Source organism: Centruroides vittatus, unplaced genomic scaffold (genome assembly GCF_030686945.1).
Source record: "Centruroides vittatus isolate TY-2023 unplaced genomic scaffold, ASM3068694v2 contig_18, whole genome shotgun sequence".
NCBI lineage: Eukaryota > Metazoa > Arthropoda > Arachnida > Scorpiones > Buthidae > Centruroides > Centruroides vittatus.
Genome location: NW_027121101.1, coordinates 4,459,021 through 4,478,073, shown reverse-complemented (window position 1 = coordinate 4,478,073; position 19,053 = coordinate 4,459,021). Strand labels below are relative to the sequence as shown.

At 30.0% G+C, this 19,053-nt stretch overlaps 1 protein-coding gene across 2 annotated transcripts in view; it reads left to right on the top strand.

Annotated features, from left to right (window-relative positions):
• The window catches only part of LOC136969609 (uncharacterized), a 58,516-nt gene that overhangs the window by 28,680 nt on the left and 10,783 nt on the right, over nt 1-19,053 (top strand). For both annotated transcript variants that reach the window (XM_067263843.1, XM_067263842.1), the window contains 4 exons: nt 1,330-1,470; nt 4,561-4,733; nt 6,712-6,948; nt 14,632-15,624. In XM_067263843.1, the coding sequence (XP_067119944.1) occupies nt 1,330-1,470; nt 4,561-4,733; nt 6,712-6,948; nt 14,632-15,624 (1,544 nt within the window). The remainder of the gene's footprint in view (nt 1-1,329; nt 1,471-4,560; nt 4,734-6,711; nt 6,949-14,631; nt 15,625-19,053) is intronic.

The following is a 19,053-nucleotide window of genomic DNA, read 5'->3' as shown; positions in this document are numbered from 1 at the left end:
ACTCCTCTGCATCTCATTTGTGACTGTGCAGATCTTTGCTCAGACTGACTTGTTTATTTGGGTTTTCTTCTTATTAATCCTAGTGACATCCTTCAGCTTTCTTTAGAGGTCTACATCTTTTTTTAAAGAGATCATACTTCTGAAGTATTTCTTGTGCAGTGCACAATGCACTTTTCAGATCAAAGTGCTTTTGGCTTAAAAACTCACAGTTGCACAATAACAGTAATCAAAAAGCAAAGGTTTGAAATGCATTAATTTATAAACATTAATGCTACAAAAAATTATCCAAAAAGACTAAAATTAGTTTTTCATAGCAAAATTTTAAAAACTAAGTTTTTGAATGATTAAATTAGTATAATTATATATTTTTATTTAACAACAACAAAATATATTCAGTTTTTATTTTAAAAAGTGAGCCAAATTTTTATAATCAGATAATTCTAAAATTATTTTGTAATTAACATTACTTTCAAATATATTTTATGTAATTGTTCACTAATAATTAGATAACTAATATTACATATATACCTCTATAACAGATTTACTGTGAGTAGTTTCCCCCCTTCAAAAATTTCATAACTTTTTATTTCAAGTACTTTTTATTAAATGAAATATTCTATGACTTCTAATGTATATGATGAAATTTTATTTTTCAGCTAAGAAATTTGTCAGATATATTAGAAATTAAACTACAATGATATGTATGAAAATTTTAAATTATGATATAAGAAATTAAATATTGATGTGAATATTGCAATAAATCATCTGAATATTCAGTGCTTAAACAATAAAGTAGCTACAGGAGAACTGAGATTTTTGTTAACATTTACTCACATGAATATCAGTTCTTTACAAATCAATATGAATGTTGATGAAACAAAAATATTTAGTTATCAAATTAATAAAATTAAATATTTAAATTTAATTACAGAAGGTTTGACATTTTTGCATCTTGAACTTTTTTAAATAGAAATATAACAATTTATGTTTAGAGTTTTTTGAAAATAAAATGATAAATTTCCAAAAATTTTAAATTTATTGTCATGTAATTTTGATGTAAGATGTTACCAAGAATAGGCATAGAAATTATATATGTTAACATGTCATTTTTTAAATGAAACACTCATCATGATCTTTAATGTTTAGTTTAACAATATTTTATAATGTTAACAATTATTTATCAAATAATTTCTAATATTTCATAAATACAAAATTAAATTTTTTTAATAATTAGATTTTTTCTTTTATAATATTCAATATTGCCATTTTTAATTTTCAGAGTTAAAATTTGCATTGATCATTGATTTTATTTATTTATTTATTATTAAGGTGTTACAACTGCAAAACCAAGGAATTATAAATGCCGTTATTGTGATAAAGCTTATATTGGACGAGGTGGTTTAGCACGTCATTTCAGACTGAATCCATCACATGGAAATATTATTGATATTGAAGATGGAAGCACACAAGGTAAATTTATTAATAATATCATTCAGTCAGTAGTTAATGTTTTTTAATTTTTCTTTGATGCTTTTATATTGTAATATTTAAATGTCACTTTTATTTAATGAGATAATAATAGATAACAGTCTCAATCTAGAAATAAGATTGTTGGGCTGCACGTTTCAAAAATTATATATCTGTAAATTTCCACTGGCATCCCATCTGTCTGTCTGTCCTTCCGTAATCTCAAGAATGGTTAGATAGATGGAAATCAAAACCAGATATTGAAAGCTTAGAGGCAGGAGGCCCTGATTAACTACATACAAACATTCAATTTGGATGAAAAATCATGTTATTTCAATTAAAAATTTTCTCCTGAGCAGAGTTAGATAGATGACCAGTATGACTCCATTGTTAACAGGAAAAGTATGATGTACAGGGGCAAGACACTACTAAAATTGAGAGCATTGTGATGAAAAAGTGAAGAACAGTATTGTGACAATGTCATAACAAATAATTGCTTGTATTAAATCTTAATATTTATAGAATACTAGCTGATCCGGCCACACGTTGTTGTGACTCAAAATGTATCTATTATAAATGTATAACACTTCCCCCGTGGGGGTAATTTCAAAAAATCCCTTCTTAGTGTACATTCTCTTGACGTACCTATTAAAATGCAATCAAAAGCGCATCTAAAATAGTATAATAAAAGCCGAGTGCTTCACAGTAAGCCTTAATCCTGTCTCTTTCCCCGCTGGGGAATATCGAAAAATCCCTTTTTAGTGTATATTCTGTTGACGTAACCTATTAAAACGCAATTAAAAACGCAAAAAACCACATGTAAAATAGTATAATAGAAGCCGAGTTCTTCACGGTAAGCCTTAATCCTGTCCATCTCCCCCAATGGGGGAATTTCGACATGTATATTATATAAAAACACATGCGTATTCGAATGCAACATTGTGTCAAAATTTCAAAGGAATCGGTAAGAACAAACAAACGTTATATTTTATTTATATAGATAGATAGAAAATGATCTGCTTTAGTCCATTCTCACAGAAAAGCATAATGCCTCACAGAAAAGCAAACTTAGGTCATTGGAAGTTAATGCCATTTGTTGGACATAAAAGCCTTAATCCATATATAAATATATTTTTGAAAGGGGGGGAAATGGTGGTCTTTACATATGTCAGAAACCTTCGCAGGAGTGTATTAAACAACTTCCCGAAGTTTCGTGGCAATCGGATAAATAGTGTGGTAATGCATGAAGGACAAACACACACACAGACAGACAGACATACATACATTTGTTTTTATATATATAGATACAATCCCTGGCAAAAAGTATTTGAACATAATGTAAGAAAATTAAATCATTTAGTTTGAACTCATTTTACAAGAAAATAAAGATGTAATGTTCAAAAGAAAATTATACAATTTATTCATTGGGTTATTAAGTATTAATCATTTAATTTCAAATGAATAAACCAAGCCATATTTCCAGAAAAGAATTCTTATATAAAACAGTATTAAAAAAGTTTTTTGAACACTTCTAAAGTTACAGATTTGAGCATTTTAATTTGAATGGAAGAAACCATTTGTTTTAAGAGGTGTGTTTGCATGATTTTCCAAGTAAACAGTGATATTTTATCTGTCTTTGCTTAAACAATGGCCTCAATCAAAGAATTTATTAATGATGTGAGAAACCAAATTCTAAAGCTACTACAAGATTATGTAAAACCAGTAAGGCTTAAGATCATGTATTGAGAAAAATATGCTTAAAAATCAAAAAATGTCTTTCAAACAATTAAATACAGAATGGAAGAAAAATAAAACAAATGTTGTGACAGAACAGTAAGAAATAGACTGAATGACAAGAGATTTTCATTTGCAAAGTAAAAACAAAACTCTTTTTGGCCAAGAATTTTGTTTCTTGGCCAAAAACAATTGTTTAAAATGGTCAAGACAGCACAAAAATTACACTGTAAAAGACTGGAGAAAGATTATGTTTTCCGGTGAGAGTCATATATGCATTGGAGAGTGGTGATGAGGCAGGAAAATTCATTTGGAGATGTGCAGATGAGAAATTTAAAAAAGACTGCCTCAATAGGAACACTAAGTTTCCAACAAGTTTAATGATTTGGGCTGCAAGTCAGCTATTGGATTTGGAAATATATATATTTATTTTTTTTATTGAGGCTGTAATAACAGAAGTGTATGAGGAAATTTTAGAATTGTTTCTGATTCCAACAATCAAAGATCATTTTGGTGCTGATGTTCTTTTTCAGGATGATAATGCCACATGCCATTGAGCCAAACAGAATAAAGAATTTTTAAAATCTAAGAATCTGCAAATGGCCCAGATTTAAACTCAATTGAAAATTCATGGGCAAAGTTGAAAATGCTGGTTGATGAAAGGGTGCCAACTAATAAAGATGAAACTTAAAGAAGCCATTAAAGTTAGCTGGAGTAAAATAAATTCAGAAACCTGAATGAATTAATTTTGACAGTGCCAAGATGCATAAAAGCTGTAATAAGATCAAGAGAAGGACCAACAAAATATTAACTTCAATTATTTTGCATGTTATCCTTTTATTATTGTTGATGTTCAAATACTTTTTTTCCAACTTCCTGTATGTTCAAAAATTTCTGTCCAATACTGCTTTATGTAAAAATTCTTTTCTGGGAAAATGGCTTGGTTTATTCATTTGAAATTAAGTGATTAATACTTAATAACCCAATTAATAAAATGTATATTTTTGTTTTGAACATTACATTTTTATTTTCTTGTAAAATGAGTTTGTATAATGAAACAATTTTCTTGTATAATGAAACAATGTAATTTTCTTACATCATGTTCTAATACTTTTTGCAGGGGTTGTAGTTCTGTCTTCAAGTGTAGTTTAAAGTAACAATAATCAGGACTTTCCAATGAAAACAGTTATTTATTTTTTGAAATTTTACTAATTAACTTTTAATTTAAAATAATTGAGTTGTGCTATCTATTTTGAACTACTGTGGCTAATTTTTTAAAATTATTTAAAATAATAATTAAAAGGAAAAATATATTGCAATAAAATATATTAAATTAATTTTATTATTTATTTATTCTAGATGAGAATTCAAATAGCTCTATGGCATCAGCAGTTGGAAGCACAACTATGTCATCAGGCCATCAAATGAATTTTGGACGCCACGGTTCCACAAGAGGTGATGATGATCATCATCATCCTCGTTCTTATAACAGTGAAATAGCTTCTGCTAGGCGGAAAGCTAAATTGAAAGATGTAAGAATTTAAAATTTTATTTTTGATTAATCAATTTATTTACTAATGAAATTATTGGATGCTTAATTTAATAAATAAAACATACAAATAACAAATGTACAAAACAATTTAGTTTGAAATTTGCATGCTGACTTATAAACCAAATAATACTAGTTTTTTTTTAATAGTTAATTTAACGTTATGTTTTAATTTCATTAAATTATAGATTTATATTAGCATGAAAATCCAGTATTGTTTGGTATATATAAAATGAGCACAGATTAACCATATTATTCAGAAAAACTTTTTTAGGAAAACCTGAAAAATTAAATTTTGATCAAAAATTATTGTTGTTATTATTTTTAAAAAAATAATAGTATTTTTACCAGTATAAGAATGGTATATTTATCATTATATTTTATTTTCTGAAAAATGCATATGGTAAAAATTTATTAAAGTGACAAAAATAAGAATTCATCAATAAAAAATATTTGGAAAGTGACAACATTTAAAGCAAAATAATGGAAAAATATATAGTGATTGCTTGGTTGCTCTGGTTGGTTACTGACATTTATTTTTTCAATATAAAATTACTAAGTGATTTTTTTTTACTGTAATTACTTTTTCTATAAAATGTTTTAATGATTAAAACAGAGTTATAACTAGGTATATAGTTTTTCTTGGCTGTTTGTAACATGGGATTCCATTGGTCTACTATTATTAAACTTAAACTTCTGTATAATAGAAGGCTGAAATTGCTACTTTGCATTGAAAATAATAGGGCTATATATAACATTAGAACTATATTCTCTAAGCTTAACTCAATGTAGAAATTTGTTATAGTGGTCATATGGTCAGAAGTAACTCTCACTTTATAGTCAAAGAGTTATAAGCATTACTTGATGTAGAAATTACTTTAATATTATATGTGATTTGCTATTCATTACTTGAGTAGCAAATCATATATAATATTAAAAATGGATGCTCATTTGTATTCAATAAAGATTAACTGGTTTCAGAAAAACATTTATTGTGGTAACATTCAAATACTTTGTCAAGTTCTCTATAAAAATTTAAAATTTATTTACTTGATTTACTAGTTTAGTTACAGAATCTTTACTGTCAAATGAATAAACATTTCCAAATGTTTTTATTTTGTTCACATGTTCTTAAAATATTGCTACAAAATTATATAATTCGATATTTTTTACTGTCTAAACCAACATTTAAATTAGATGGTTTTTACATAATAAATTAGTTTATAATACACCTACACACATGCATGTGCATTTTTTTAGCATTATGAACGTTTGCTTTAATCAATGTTGTAGTAAACATGTTTGATTGATCCTTCAAAGATTGAAAATTAAAAGGATCCATTAAGAATTCAAAAATATTTAAATTTTCTCATATTTTAAAAAGTGGAGAGATTAGTTGTTTTCATTAGTAGATCTTTTTTCTACAATCTATATCTAGAACTATTTATGTGGAAAATATGTGAATCGAATATTAAGCTTTACCCATCAATAGTTTCATTAACAGTAAATAAGTGTATGTTGTTTTCAATTTTAATTCTATTTATTAAGTAATTAAAGGTTTTTAACACATAATGAACAATTTTAAAGGAACATTTGTTTGTTTAAAAAAGAAGCTAATAATTGTTAACTACTTTTACAAAAGTATACTCATGGAACTGTGAATAAGAACTGGCTATAAATTTTTTATTTGGTTCATGAACAAGCCAGTTTTATGTCTTTGCTAGAAAAATTTTTTAAATATTTTTAAAACATTTAGGTATTTTGTAACAGATCTTAATATTTTTAAAAACCAAGTCATTATTTGCTACATCTCTAATTTTTAATTTGTATGTATGTATATAAGCATAATATATCAAATAAATAGAATATGTATTTCAGACATTTTAATTAATATTGTTTACTTGTTGTTATACTAATGTGTCTTTAATAAAAAAATAATTATATTTGTTTAATATTGTTAGTTTCTAAATCATTGTCAAGAAGAAGAATTGATGGAAGTTGTAATGCCACATTTATCACAAAATATTACATTATGGGAATTTTTATTGATGAAAACTGAATCGTCAAATCCTTCTCAACCACACATACCAGCTATTCTTGATCATTTTGATTCGTTATTGAAGCATATACAGAAAGTTGCAAAGACGTGTCTTGCACCAACAAGTCCAGATAGAAAAGATGATAAATTTTGTTATCAGGTCAGTATTGAAAATACATATAAATATAATAAAAAATGTATATGAATAATTACAGTTAATTTTTTTAATGTTCTATATTTATTTTAATTAATTATATAAGTTGAGTTTTAATATAAATTTAAATAGATAAATTTACAATAAAATAACAAAGTTAAAAAAATTATAACAACTAAAAATACAATAGTGGCCATGGAAATTGCATCATGTATAATGATATACACTGAGTGGCCAAAAAATTAGACACACCCTCTAATAAACAAGTCGGTCCACCTTTAGCTTTGATCATAGCCAATATTCTTCTTGGCATGGACTCAACAAATTGCTGATACTGTTGCTGAGGGATGTTGGTCCATGCTGACATAATGGCAGCTCTAAGTTGGGTCAGGTTGGATGGTGACATTTCCAAGCTTTGAAGTGATCTTTTGACTTCATCCTACAAATGTTCCATAGGATTGAGGTCAAGAGACTGAGCTGGCCATGGAAGCAGGTTAAACTCTGACTGGTGTTCCTCAAACCAATTTGAGACTGATCAAGCACAGTGGCAAGGTGCATTGTCCTGCCGAACGTGGCCATCTCCATCAGGGAACATTACAGCCATAAATGAGTGTATGTGATCGGCAACGATGTTGAGGTAAGCTGTGCTATTCAGAGATGTGTCCACAAATATTAAGGGACTCAGTGTACTTTAGGAAAACATTCCCCACACCAAAATTCCACCACCACCAGCCTGAAGAGTTGTCATTTGGCAGGAGGGGTTCATGAATTCATGCTGTTTGCACCATATTCTGATCCTGCCATCTGCATGATGGAGCAGGAAACGAAATTCATTGGACCAGGCTACTTTCTCCAGTCCTCAGTGACCAATTTTGTTGTTCCTGAGCCCACAACAGCTGCCTTTTCCCTATTTTTCTGTCATACCAAAGGCACTCTTGATGGTCTCCTCCTGCTAAAAGCCCATCCTTTGCAAAGTCCATCTTGTTGTGTGTTGGGATATGCTTTGTGATGCACCTGCATTGAATTCAGCTGTAATTTGTCATGTTGTAGCCCTTCTGTTGCTGCGGACTATGCGTGCTAATCGCCTTTCACCTCTCTCATTCATCAGCCTTTTTCAACCAGAATTGTTCTTATCATTTGAAGTGTTTTTCTCAACTGCTACTCTCTAAACACCTGAGATACTGTTGGGCAAGAAAATCCTAAAAGAGTCGTTGTTTCAGAGATGCTGGCATCAGCTCTTCTTGCACTGATGATCATCCCTTGTTCAAAGTCACTTAAATCTTCCGTCATACCCATTTTGACATTAACTTCTGCGATAACTACGTCGTCTTAAGCTGAGTGTTCTTTATATAAGCAACTCCACATTGTTACTCTGTCATTGTTGGACTGGTTTACTTTCAAATAAGGAGTGTCTCTAATTTTTTGATCACTCAGTGTATAAGGAAAAGTGTTCAACAGATTTGCAAAATAGCATATTTAAGCTAGGATTGTAATTTGTAATGTAACATATGTAGTAAAGAGAAGAAACCAACAAGACTAAACCAATACAATGTAATTTATTAAATATAATGCTACATTGAGCTTAAATAAGTTTACAGCATAAGTATGCCTGAAAAACACTACATGATAAGTTATTCCTTGTTGAATGGAATCCTAATACTTTGTAGGACAACCTTGAGCCTTAGTAATAGCTTTAGGCTTTAATCCACATTATCCTGGAGCTCTTATTAGCTCCTGTATAGTGTGGATGACTTTCTTCAAATATTCTATGCCAAGCTCATGGTATCAAACTTCTGCAGTTGATGTTTATTTTCAGACCTCTTCTCTGCAATTTTTACACCCATAATATACTACTACTGATCTTCATTAGTAAAATTGAGATCAGATTGATCAGAATTTTTAACTGGCCAGTTTAGGCATCTGATCAGGGCTTGTAGGCACTCTTTTACCTAAACAACAATTTGTCTGTCAATTTAAGTGAGTAAAATTGATGAACACTCAACACCAAATTTAGTACAATTAATAAATGCACACTGTCTTTCAGCATTAATTTAATCCAAATGTACCACAAGTACTTTCAACATTTTACAAATGTCTTCAGGCAAAATATAACATATTTAGAAAGAGAACAAAATTTTAAATGGATACACGTTAACAAATTTTAAATAGATATTCTTAATTAAGAACATATTTGGCTTCATTAGTAAATAAAACCAATAGTTATTCTTGATTGTCTGTTTTATATTTTAAATATTTTATATATTTCTGACTCTAAACTTCTAAGATGTTATTGAATGTCAAAAAAATTGACAGAATTCCTGACAGTGGACTATCATACAAAAATAATCTCATTCATTACAGTTTAGCATTTTTATTTTTTAACCAAAACACTATTTTGTCAATTTCTTTCAGAATGCATACTGTGCAGGTGTTGCTGGTTCAAGTCCCACTTTGGGTCAATTCTTTTCTTCCAGAACCTTCTAAATTAATTATTAAAATATTAAATTATAATTATTAAATTTAGCAAGAGATGGTGCTTAACACATGTCTCTAGTGCCAAATAACTTAGCATTTAATTAATAATAATAGTACAGTATAACCTCCGAATAGTGGTCACCATTGGGACTGCAAAGTTTGTTCACTATTTAGAGGTGTCCTCTATTCAGAGGTACTGTACATACCAGTGACCATATTGTATTTTAACCTGGTAATTATAAAATGAAGAATACAATGGATTACGAAAACATCAAATTTGCATTAGGAATGTGAAAATACCAAAAAGTATACATAGCATCTATAATTAAAATATATATATATATACAGTATATTATTTATCTTTTCAGCTGTAAAAAATCACATTTTAATTGAATTCTAAATAGCAAACAGATTGTATAGGGATACAGTAGAGCATCAATTATCTGACTCAATTGGGGACTGGGTTGGTCGGATAACTGAAAAAACAGATAATCGAAAAGTATGAAAAAATACATTATTAGTATAGTATATTAGTATATCCCATGTAATTAGTATATTGCTATTAACCTACTTCGCATTGAATTTTCATCGATGTTAAGCCTAACAAAAATTTTTTAAAAATAATAATCGTTGCTATTGTATTGTTAAAAATTATTTCTTTATTTTGCACAAAATAAATACAAAAATAAAGAAAACTAGAAAATTAAGCCTGCCTTTAAATACTGGCCTCCCTTTCATGGTCGAGCCAGTGTTGCCAGCTAAAACACGCAAAAATTTAACAAAAATAATATTAAAGTAGCCAAGATATAGCCAAATATTGTAGCGCCACATCACTAGCGGACATCTGAATTTGCCAACTAGAACACAGTCGGTTAACCGATGTGACAGTTAATCAGGGGTCAGATAATCGATGCTCTACTGTACTTTAATTAAATGGAACATCAAAATTATGACAAAATGTAAACATTGATTAATTATTAATTCATCAAAAATGTCCTGAGCAGAAGTCGTGAAAAAGAAAAATGAAACTGTTATTGTGAACAGAAGGGTGGACAAAAGTTTTTTTAAGCGAAGAGAGTTTGAATGTCAAGTTACAAAGGCAGTTTGCTAGCCACTTCAAGGAGTGGGAAATGTGCTCGATATTCTTGCATTTATAACATAATTTATGATCTAAGCTACTAATAAAAATTAATATAGGGATTTGTCTGCTTTGTAGTTATCAAATAGGTGTAATTTTTTCAAACATTTTTGCATTTTTCAATAAATGATTTATTAAAAATTACTTCAGTCTCCACAAAGCTGTTAAGATCATAAATTATGTCATAAATGCCAGAAAATCTAATATCTTCCTACATGTGAAGGTTAAAGTGGTTAGCAAATTGCTTTCATAACACAATCTTTGAACTTTCACCAAATAAACACTGTTATCTTAACCTTAAAACTATTTTTTTTTTCCATTACTACTGTACTACATTTCTTACTGAATGAATGAATAACTTCATAAAAGGTTATGGTTTCTTGGTACCATAAGCTTAATTCCAACAATAAAGGTCCATTTACACACAACAGTGATGTCGAGCATGGCACAGTGATGAGTATTTACACACAACAGTGACGTGACCGAGCTGTCAGTGAGTAGTCGTGGACTTTTCTGAAGATGAATTGGCTATGATAGCTATATGTTTGGATGAAGAAGAAAAAGAAATACAATCAAGAAAGTGCTGCAAATGGGGACATCAAGCATGGACAAAAATATCAACAGAATGGGAGTTTCTCATACCCTTTATAAAAAATTGAGATGACGAATCTATATTTTTTGAATATTTTCGAATGTCTCAACGCGAATTTCATATTTTATTAAACAAAACAGAGAAAATATTCATTTTGTACCCAATGTCCATGTATTTCAAATGAGATAAATCAAATAGAACAGGGTGTTGATGCATTATTTCAATTAAATGTTTGTCATCCATTGGAAAACAAAATTTACTGTCAGTGAAAATATTGTTCCCATCAAATGTACTTTCATGATATGGTGATGCCACTGCCATTGCACAGCGCTGTGATGGACAAGTCTGGACTGGGTGGTTTAAAACTAGGTCAACAATTTCCCACAGGCAAAAATTCACTGCACGTCACTGTTGTGTGTAAATGGACCTTACGACAGAAGTTTAATAACATTAATATGTATGACAATAAATGGTGATTGACAACTTAAGACAGATTAGTCTTCTCTAACAGATAAAGAATATTGTTTGGCTTTTTACAACATGCCCTCCTTCCTTATTCCTGTTTTAAACCATCTTTATTCAACACCTACAGTCAAAATTCTTTTTCTGAAAGAGTATTTGAACTGATTCTTTGTTTTACTTTTAAAATATTTTGTATATAATTAATTCTTTCAGAATATTGAAGGTGGGACTTTGTGTTTTTGTAAGATAGGTTATGAACAATGGCATTTGTTATTTAGAGGTAAATATAATAGACGTCCAATTTGAAAGGTCTGGGGATTGTAAAAATGTTCGTTAAGTAGAGGTGTCTGCTATTCGGGAGTTTTGATTAATGGAGGTTTCACTGTAATGGCTTTAATATACAGTGGGTGATCAGTTAACAAACATAATTTGTTCTAAGACTTTGTTCGTTAACCAATTATCAATTTACCATAGGTTTTTATGGGAATTTGATTAATTCATTCTGGAGACCCCCAAAAATAAAAAAATATATATACTTTCTTACTACGTTTATTTATATCTAATAGTAAAAATACATATATATACAGTCTTGCGTTTTTATTAGTCATGTTTTTTCCATTTGTGGGGGTTAAAGAATCTGTCTAATGTCGATTGCTTTTCTCTCTTCTTAAGTATTTTCAGAAGTAATTAATAGCATTGTAATTGTAGAGATCCCTGAGCCTATTAACCTCAACCTGGTTGGGATGCCATTCTAAGACCGTCGTTCTGACATTCTCCCACTTCTTCAAAAAAATGTTTAATAGCAGATATCAGCATTAATTCTCTTTTTCAGAAGCAAACATATCTCACCGAGTTTCTTAGTGTTTTTCATTCCAAAGTTCTTGGTGTTCTTCTGTTGTCAGATCAGTTTCAGGTTCCATTATGAGCTCTTCAATGTTCTTTATTTCTCAGATGTGATTTTTGTTACTCCTTTAGCTGATTGAGTTTTCTTGATTATACAGTATCTTTCTTAGATAAGATTGAACTGCCGCCTACTGTAAACCCGTTCAAGCCATACTGCCCAGCAACATCAGACATCTTCTGCACACTCTATACCTTTGCTATTATACTCTCACCTTTCGGAAATAAAAACCCACTCAATACTTAACGAGTGTCCGCTCGACAGTTTTGCAAATACTATAAAAGAATTGTTTCTGTCAGAAAAAGGCTGGAATTACAAGGAAGAGTTTCAAAGTTCGGAGGAATGCTATCTGATCAGTATATACCAGGTTGGATGTCGATGTCTCCCGCACTCTGAAAAGTTTTGAATTGTTGCCTGAAGACAAGAGAATTCGTTATTTTACGTTGCTTCTTCTTGTGTTTGTTCTGTGAGGTGTTCGTTATCCAAACGTGTGTTTGTTGTCTGAACATAAAAATCTTTTGTGAAAGTGTTTGTTATCTGATTTGTTTGTTAACCAATCACCCACTGTATAACTATTGGGTTTGGATGTTTACATTTGTATTTAAATAAGTATCATAAAGTATGCAACATTCACAAATTGAAATAAAAGTACATGCAAAATGCAATAATTTATTATTTTTAAAATTATGTCAGTTTTTTCTGAATTCATTTTAGTTGTTTATCACATTTGTAATTTAAATGAGATGATGATAAACTAATCTAAAAATGAAAATAAATTATAAAAAATATAATTTAATAAGGCAGTTTTTTATTTTGATGATTTTGATTGTCATACTAATTAAAAGAAGTTAATTTCTGATCATTTATTGTTTAATATTTTTATTAACATTTTAATAAATCAGATGGGTTGCATTGATATTAGCTTATTTTTTAGCACTCATTCTTTATTATAAATATATCCAGAAGTGATGTGTAGTTTCTGGCATAATGTGACATTTTCTGAATGTGTCATTTGTGAGTGTTGTATCTTTGAGTATGTGTTTTCTGTAGTTAGTATTTATAACTTGATCCTGTTTGGCAATCATGAACCTTACTGTCTCCCCAAAGAGGCATATCCCATTATTGTTATTATTATTATTATTATTATTATTATTATTATTATTATTATGTTAGGGGTAGCGGGTTATACTCGGTTGACACTGGTGGCTGTGTACTATGCCGGACCAGAGTCTGTCTAGTTTTGTTTTGGCATAGCAACCAAAACAAAACTAAAATTAAATAAGTGTGTCAATGTCAGTATTCAGGAATTTTCTAACAATATGGCATATATTCAATATTGTGGCCTTCTGTAGTGTGATGTATGTGTTTCTATTCAATTGTAATGTTCCAGGCTTTTGTGTAGTGTGTGTGGTATCACACCTGTACAGGAGAGAATGACAGGTACAATAAGCACTCTATCCATCCTCCACAGATGCCTTATTTCCTGGGTGAGTTCTGTGTACTTGCTAATTTTTCCAGTGAATGTGTTTTGTACATTGTGAGTGTTTGGAATGGCTATGTTGTTGTTGTTGTTGTTGTTGTTGTTATTATGTTAGTGCTTCAAATGTTTAGATATATTAGGCACATTCTCTGATTTCATTTTTAATTAAAATCCTGATTCATTATATTACCGAAGAGTCAATGGCTTTTCATGGCTTCTTGAAAAAAGTTGATTTATTAAAAATTATTATTCCTGAATTTCTAAATTGAATGGTTATTTTGTTCTTTCCACAGTAATGAAATTTTTTATATTTAGTTCTGAAGATGAGCTTTAGTCTGAAACTATTTAAACTGTTTTGTTTTGTTGTTATGACAAGTAAAGCAAGTCTATATTGTAATTTTGAAATAATTTTTGGAGTATAATATTGTTTGAAAATACAAGTTTTTATATTGTTTGTCACTAATAAATATTATACATGTTGTGTAAATAGCTACATATAAGTTTGTTAAAGTAGTCTTTTTAATTATTAGGAAAACTTTTAGTTCTGAATTAATTTATATTAAAAATAAATTTAACTTTGGTCATTCAATATATGTTTATATATTATTTTTTGCAAATTATAAATAAATTTTTATATTTAGGTTCACTCTGAAGATCTTGCTCGTTCATTAAATCTTCAAATTGGTGTATACGAAGTAAAACAGTTTGCAGAAAAGGCATCATTTGGAATGAAACGTCCTGCACCTGATGTAGAAAACATGAAAACTGGTGAAGAGGCAAACCAAAATGCAGATCAGATGAACCCAAATAAAAAGCAATGCTTGGATGAAACTGTAGGTGAAGCACTTAGTAGTACACTTTCAGATCAAATTTTAAATGAAAGTGTAGACAATATAGATCTTTCTGGTTTAAGAGGAAGTTTAGTTTCAGAAATGGGAAATAATCAAAGGAATGCATTACTTCATCAACAAGTAACAGATGAATCTGTCTTGAATAGTTTTGATTTATCTGGTGATAATTATAATGTGGAAGGTAAACTTACATCAACATCACAAAATGCAATGGTTACCAGTTCTGTTGGAACTGTATCAAAATCTCAAATGCAAGGTATTTCTCAACAACCAACTCTTCAAGTACGTAAAGTACAAATATTTGGTTCATCCAAAATTGATGAAAGTAATGAAAATCACGAAGTGCTGGAAGGGTCTATTGGTTCTAGCCATGGTACTACTGAAGATTCATCAAACATGCTTGTCAATAATAGAGAAAATATTTCAGTTATTACTTCTGATGGAAGTCTCTCAACTGTAGTTAATGTACAAGGAACTGCTACAACTTTAAATGAGTATTCTTCAGTTACTGGGTTGATGACAGAAGAGGGCATTCTTTTAAACAACTCTTCAGTTCCTCCTGGTACAAATGTTGTCATAAGTGTTCCTGACAGTACTATGTCAGGACAACACAATGCAATGGAAACTGAAGATTCTTCAACTTGTGCAGAAGTGAATTCCTCAGATATGTCAGTTGTTAATACAGTTGAAGCAAGTAATGAAATGACTGAAGCTAATTCCAAAATTTTGCCAGAAGGAAATCAAATTACATCAGAAGGGAAAAAAGTTGCTGAAATGAATCAGGTGATATTTTTTAATCATATTCAAAGTCATTTTTTTCAGATATTTTATCTTAAAACTTTTCTAGTTATATTTATAACATTTATATTAATTAAGCCCATAGAAGAGATAGATTGAATATGATAAAATAGAATTAACTGTTATAATATTTTCTATTTGCCAAAATTTTTGTATGTTTATTTACTTATACAGTAATGATCAATGGAGTTGAATGTATATTTGAAATACATAAAAACATTAAATGGCTTTTAAAGAAGTCAGTTTAACAAAACTTAAACATTTTGAAGCTAATTATTTAAAATAATAATTACATAATTGATCACAGAATGGATTTTATTTTGCCACTATAATATTAGGGGCAGTCAAATGAAAGGATAAGACACTGGAAAGTGTCATTAAACATTTATTACCTCAAAAATAATCTTCATAGCTGTTAATACATTTATCCCACTGGGAGACAGGATCATCAATCCCATTCTTGTAGAAGCATTTAGGCCACTGATGGATTTACAATCTTACCCAATTGCACACATCCTCATTTGTTTGAAATTGATGTCCATGAATGTCTATCTTCAGATTGCCAAAAATATGAAAATGTCAAGGGGAAAGATCTTGGCTGTAGGGAGGATACTAAAGTGTTTTCCATTCAAATCTCTGAAGTGTGTGAGCAAGTGGTATCACAGAGAAGGATAATGCTATTCAATAGTATTCCTGCAAACTGTCATCATAGTGCTTTGCATTCATTGTTGCCCCATGTTCGAGTAAGTTAACAAGCAGCAGGCCCTTGCAGTCAAAGAACAATGTTGTCATGATTTTGAGAGAACTTGTTTGTGTGTATGGCTTTGGACTTTTTTGGCAGAGGAGAATGCACGTGTTTCCACTCTTAACTTTTTCATTTGCTTTCAGGCTCTGAATGTTGTCATCATGTTTTGTCCCTAGTGACATTATGTGTCAGAAATGCATGGTACAGCTGCAGATGACTCAGATTTACAGCCACTCTGTAAGTCCTTTGTTCCTTTATCAGTTGTTGCAATCCTGCATTACCTAAAAGTTGCTCACACACGTTTTGGTAATGCAGGTGGTCTTTGATAATGGTATATATGGAACCATAGCTTCTCCCCATTAAAATATGAAGTTCTTCCACTATGACCCATTTGTTTTCCCAGATAAGACCATCCACTTATGCAATAACATCTGGATTAATGACATGATAAGCCTGTCTTGGGCATGGATTGTCTTGCAATGTCCTGCATTCATCTCAGAATTTCTTATGCCACTCTCACACACATGAACATGACATGCAGTGTTTGCCATATGCAGTGAAAAAACCAACCACACCTATCTGTTCTTTACTCGCCTCTATTTCTGATATCGGATGAATACACATATTGCTAACCTTATTACAAGTGCAATGAACAAACAACAAGTGTGCATGTACTGGTACAAGTGGTCACTATGCTGCCCTCCTTCCCCACAGATGGCAGTTTCATTCATAAATAGTAGTGTTACCAACTTTTCCATGCCTTAACTTCTATGCATAGAGACCTATTTTCATTTGACTACTACTGATATATACTTCATGAGAACATAAAAACTGAATATAAAGATTAAAATGTAAAGAAAAAAAAGGATTCTTCTCATTTCTTGTAACAGTATGACATTTGATTGAGATATAAAATTGAAAGTACCTCTTTTGATGATTAATGGAAAAATTTTCTACATTATTATACAACTTAACTTTAAAAGTTTAGAAACACTGGTACATGTTAACATTGCTGTTTTTTGAAGTTATTAAATCTTATCAGTTTTTCTAATGATGGAATAACATATACAAGTCAGATATACAAAATGCTTTGAAATGAAGAGAAATTGACCAAAAATATTAATTATTGTGAACAATAGTTTTATTATATATGCAGGTTGTTGCAAAGATTTATAAACAGGGTTCTTGCATATACAAGAGTTCAGAAACATTGTATGTTGTTTATATAAATATCACACAAATTATGACTTAGTTATATAAATGTGTAGATGTCATAATCTATACTCATTTTTCAAACTGAATATGGGGAAAGTATATGAGTTAACAATTGAAGAAAAAGCCAAAATTATACCTTTGCACAATACTGGCTCATTGTTGACATCACTAGCAGCTGAGATCAATAGTGCCAAAAGTACAATTTATAAATGGCTAAAATGCTACAGGGATGAAGTACATATTATCCACAGCAATCATCTACTTTATGAATGTCTAAAACTTACAACTCCAAAGATGTATAATAATATTCAGATGTATTGTAAAAAAATATATATATATTTTATTCTGATGCCAGCTATGCAAAAAACTGGTCCAAATGAGTTGGGAAAAACATCTCAAAAACAAAAATATGGCTTGTCTTGGCTAAATACAGATTTAGAGAGGTAAAGCCACATGACAGTAAAGCAATGTCAAGAGAGAGCCAAGTGAGTTAAGGTGAATCAGGACCGGATCAAGGAAGACTGGTAATATATATTGCTTGGAGTGACAAATCCATATTTACTCTTGAATTTGGAGGTCATAGTCCACAAGGATTGTCAAAAAAATGGAAGTTTTCAACACTGAACACTAATTTTTAAGTCACTCACAAAAGTTTCTATATGATGATTTGGAGGGCATAACATAACTGCTTTAGGTCCAAGTGAGTTATGTATTCTAAAAACATGACTGCAGTGTTTATTAGATGTATTTCTTATTTCAACACTGGAAAACTTGTCTGACAACAAAAATTTCTTACTCCAGCAAGATAATACCTCCAGTTACACACCAAAATGCATTCAGCATTGATTTCAAGAAAAACAAGTCTCTTCCATAGTGGCTGCCTAATTTACTACATTTAAATCTGATAGAAAATGTTTGGAGAAATATGAAACATACATTACAAGAATATAGGCCATAAAATCAACAAAAACTTAAAAATGCATAAGAGAAATCTGGAAAAATGTAACTACTGATGAGTGAGTACTTTGAAAAACTAGTCAACTCACCAATAAGATGTGCTTTCCTACAATTTTGTGGTTATCTCACAAAATATTAATCAGGGTTTAAGCTGTCGCTAGTTTTTTTTTGCTAAAATGCTACAAGAATTTAGATTTAGCAACATCTTTCTTAGCACATTTTGCTTAAAAAAAAAAAAACCGAATGTTTTCCAAGTGGTTAACAATTTACATTACGAGCACAGTACATTCATTAATTAATAAACATCAAGCTTAAGAATGAAAAACGATCAGGAAACCCAAAATCAATCTTTTGAAAGAAATGTAAAAATTCTCCATTTATATGTAGATACTTGTGCTTTTATTGTGTACTACAAAATAAATTTGTAATCTTATTTTGGATATAAAGTTAATATTGCAACACTACCCCCAAAGAAATTACAGCTAATTCCTGAATGA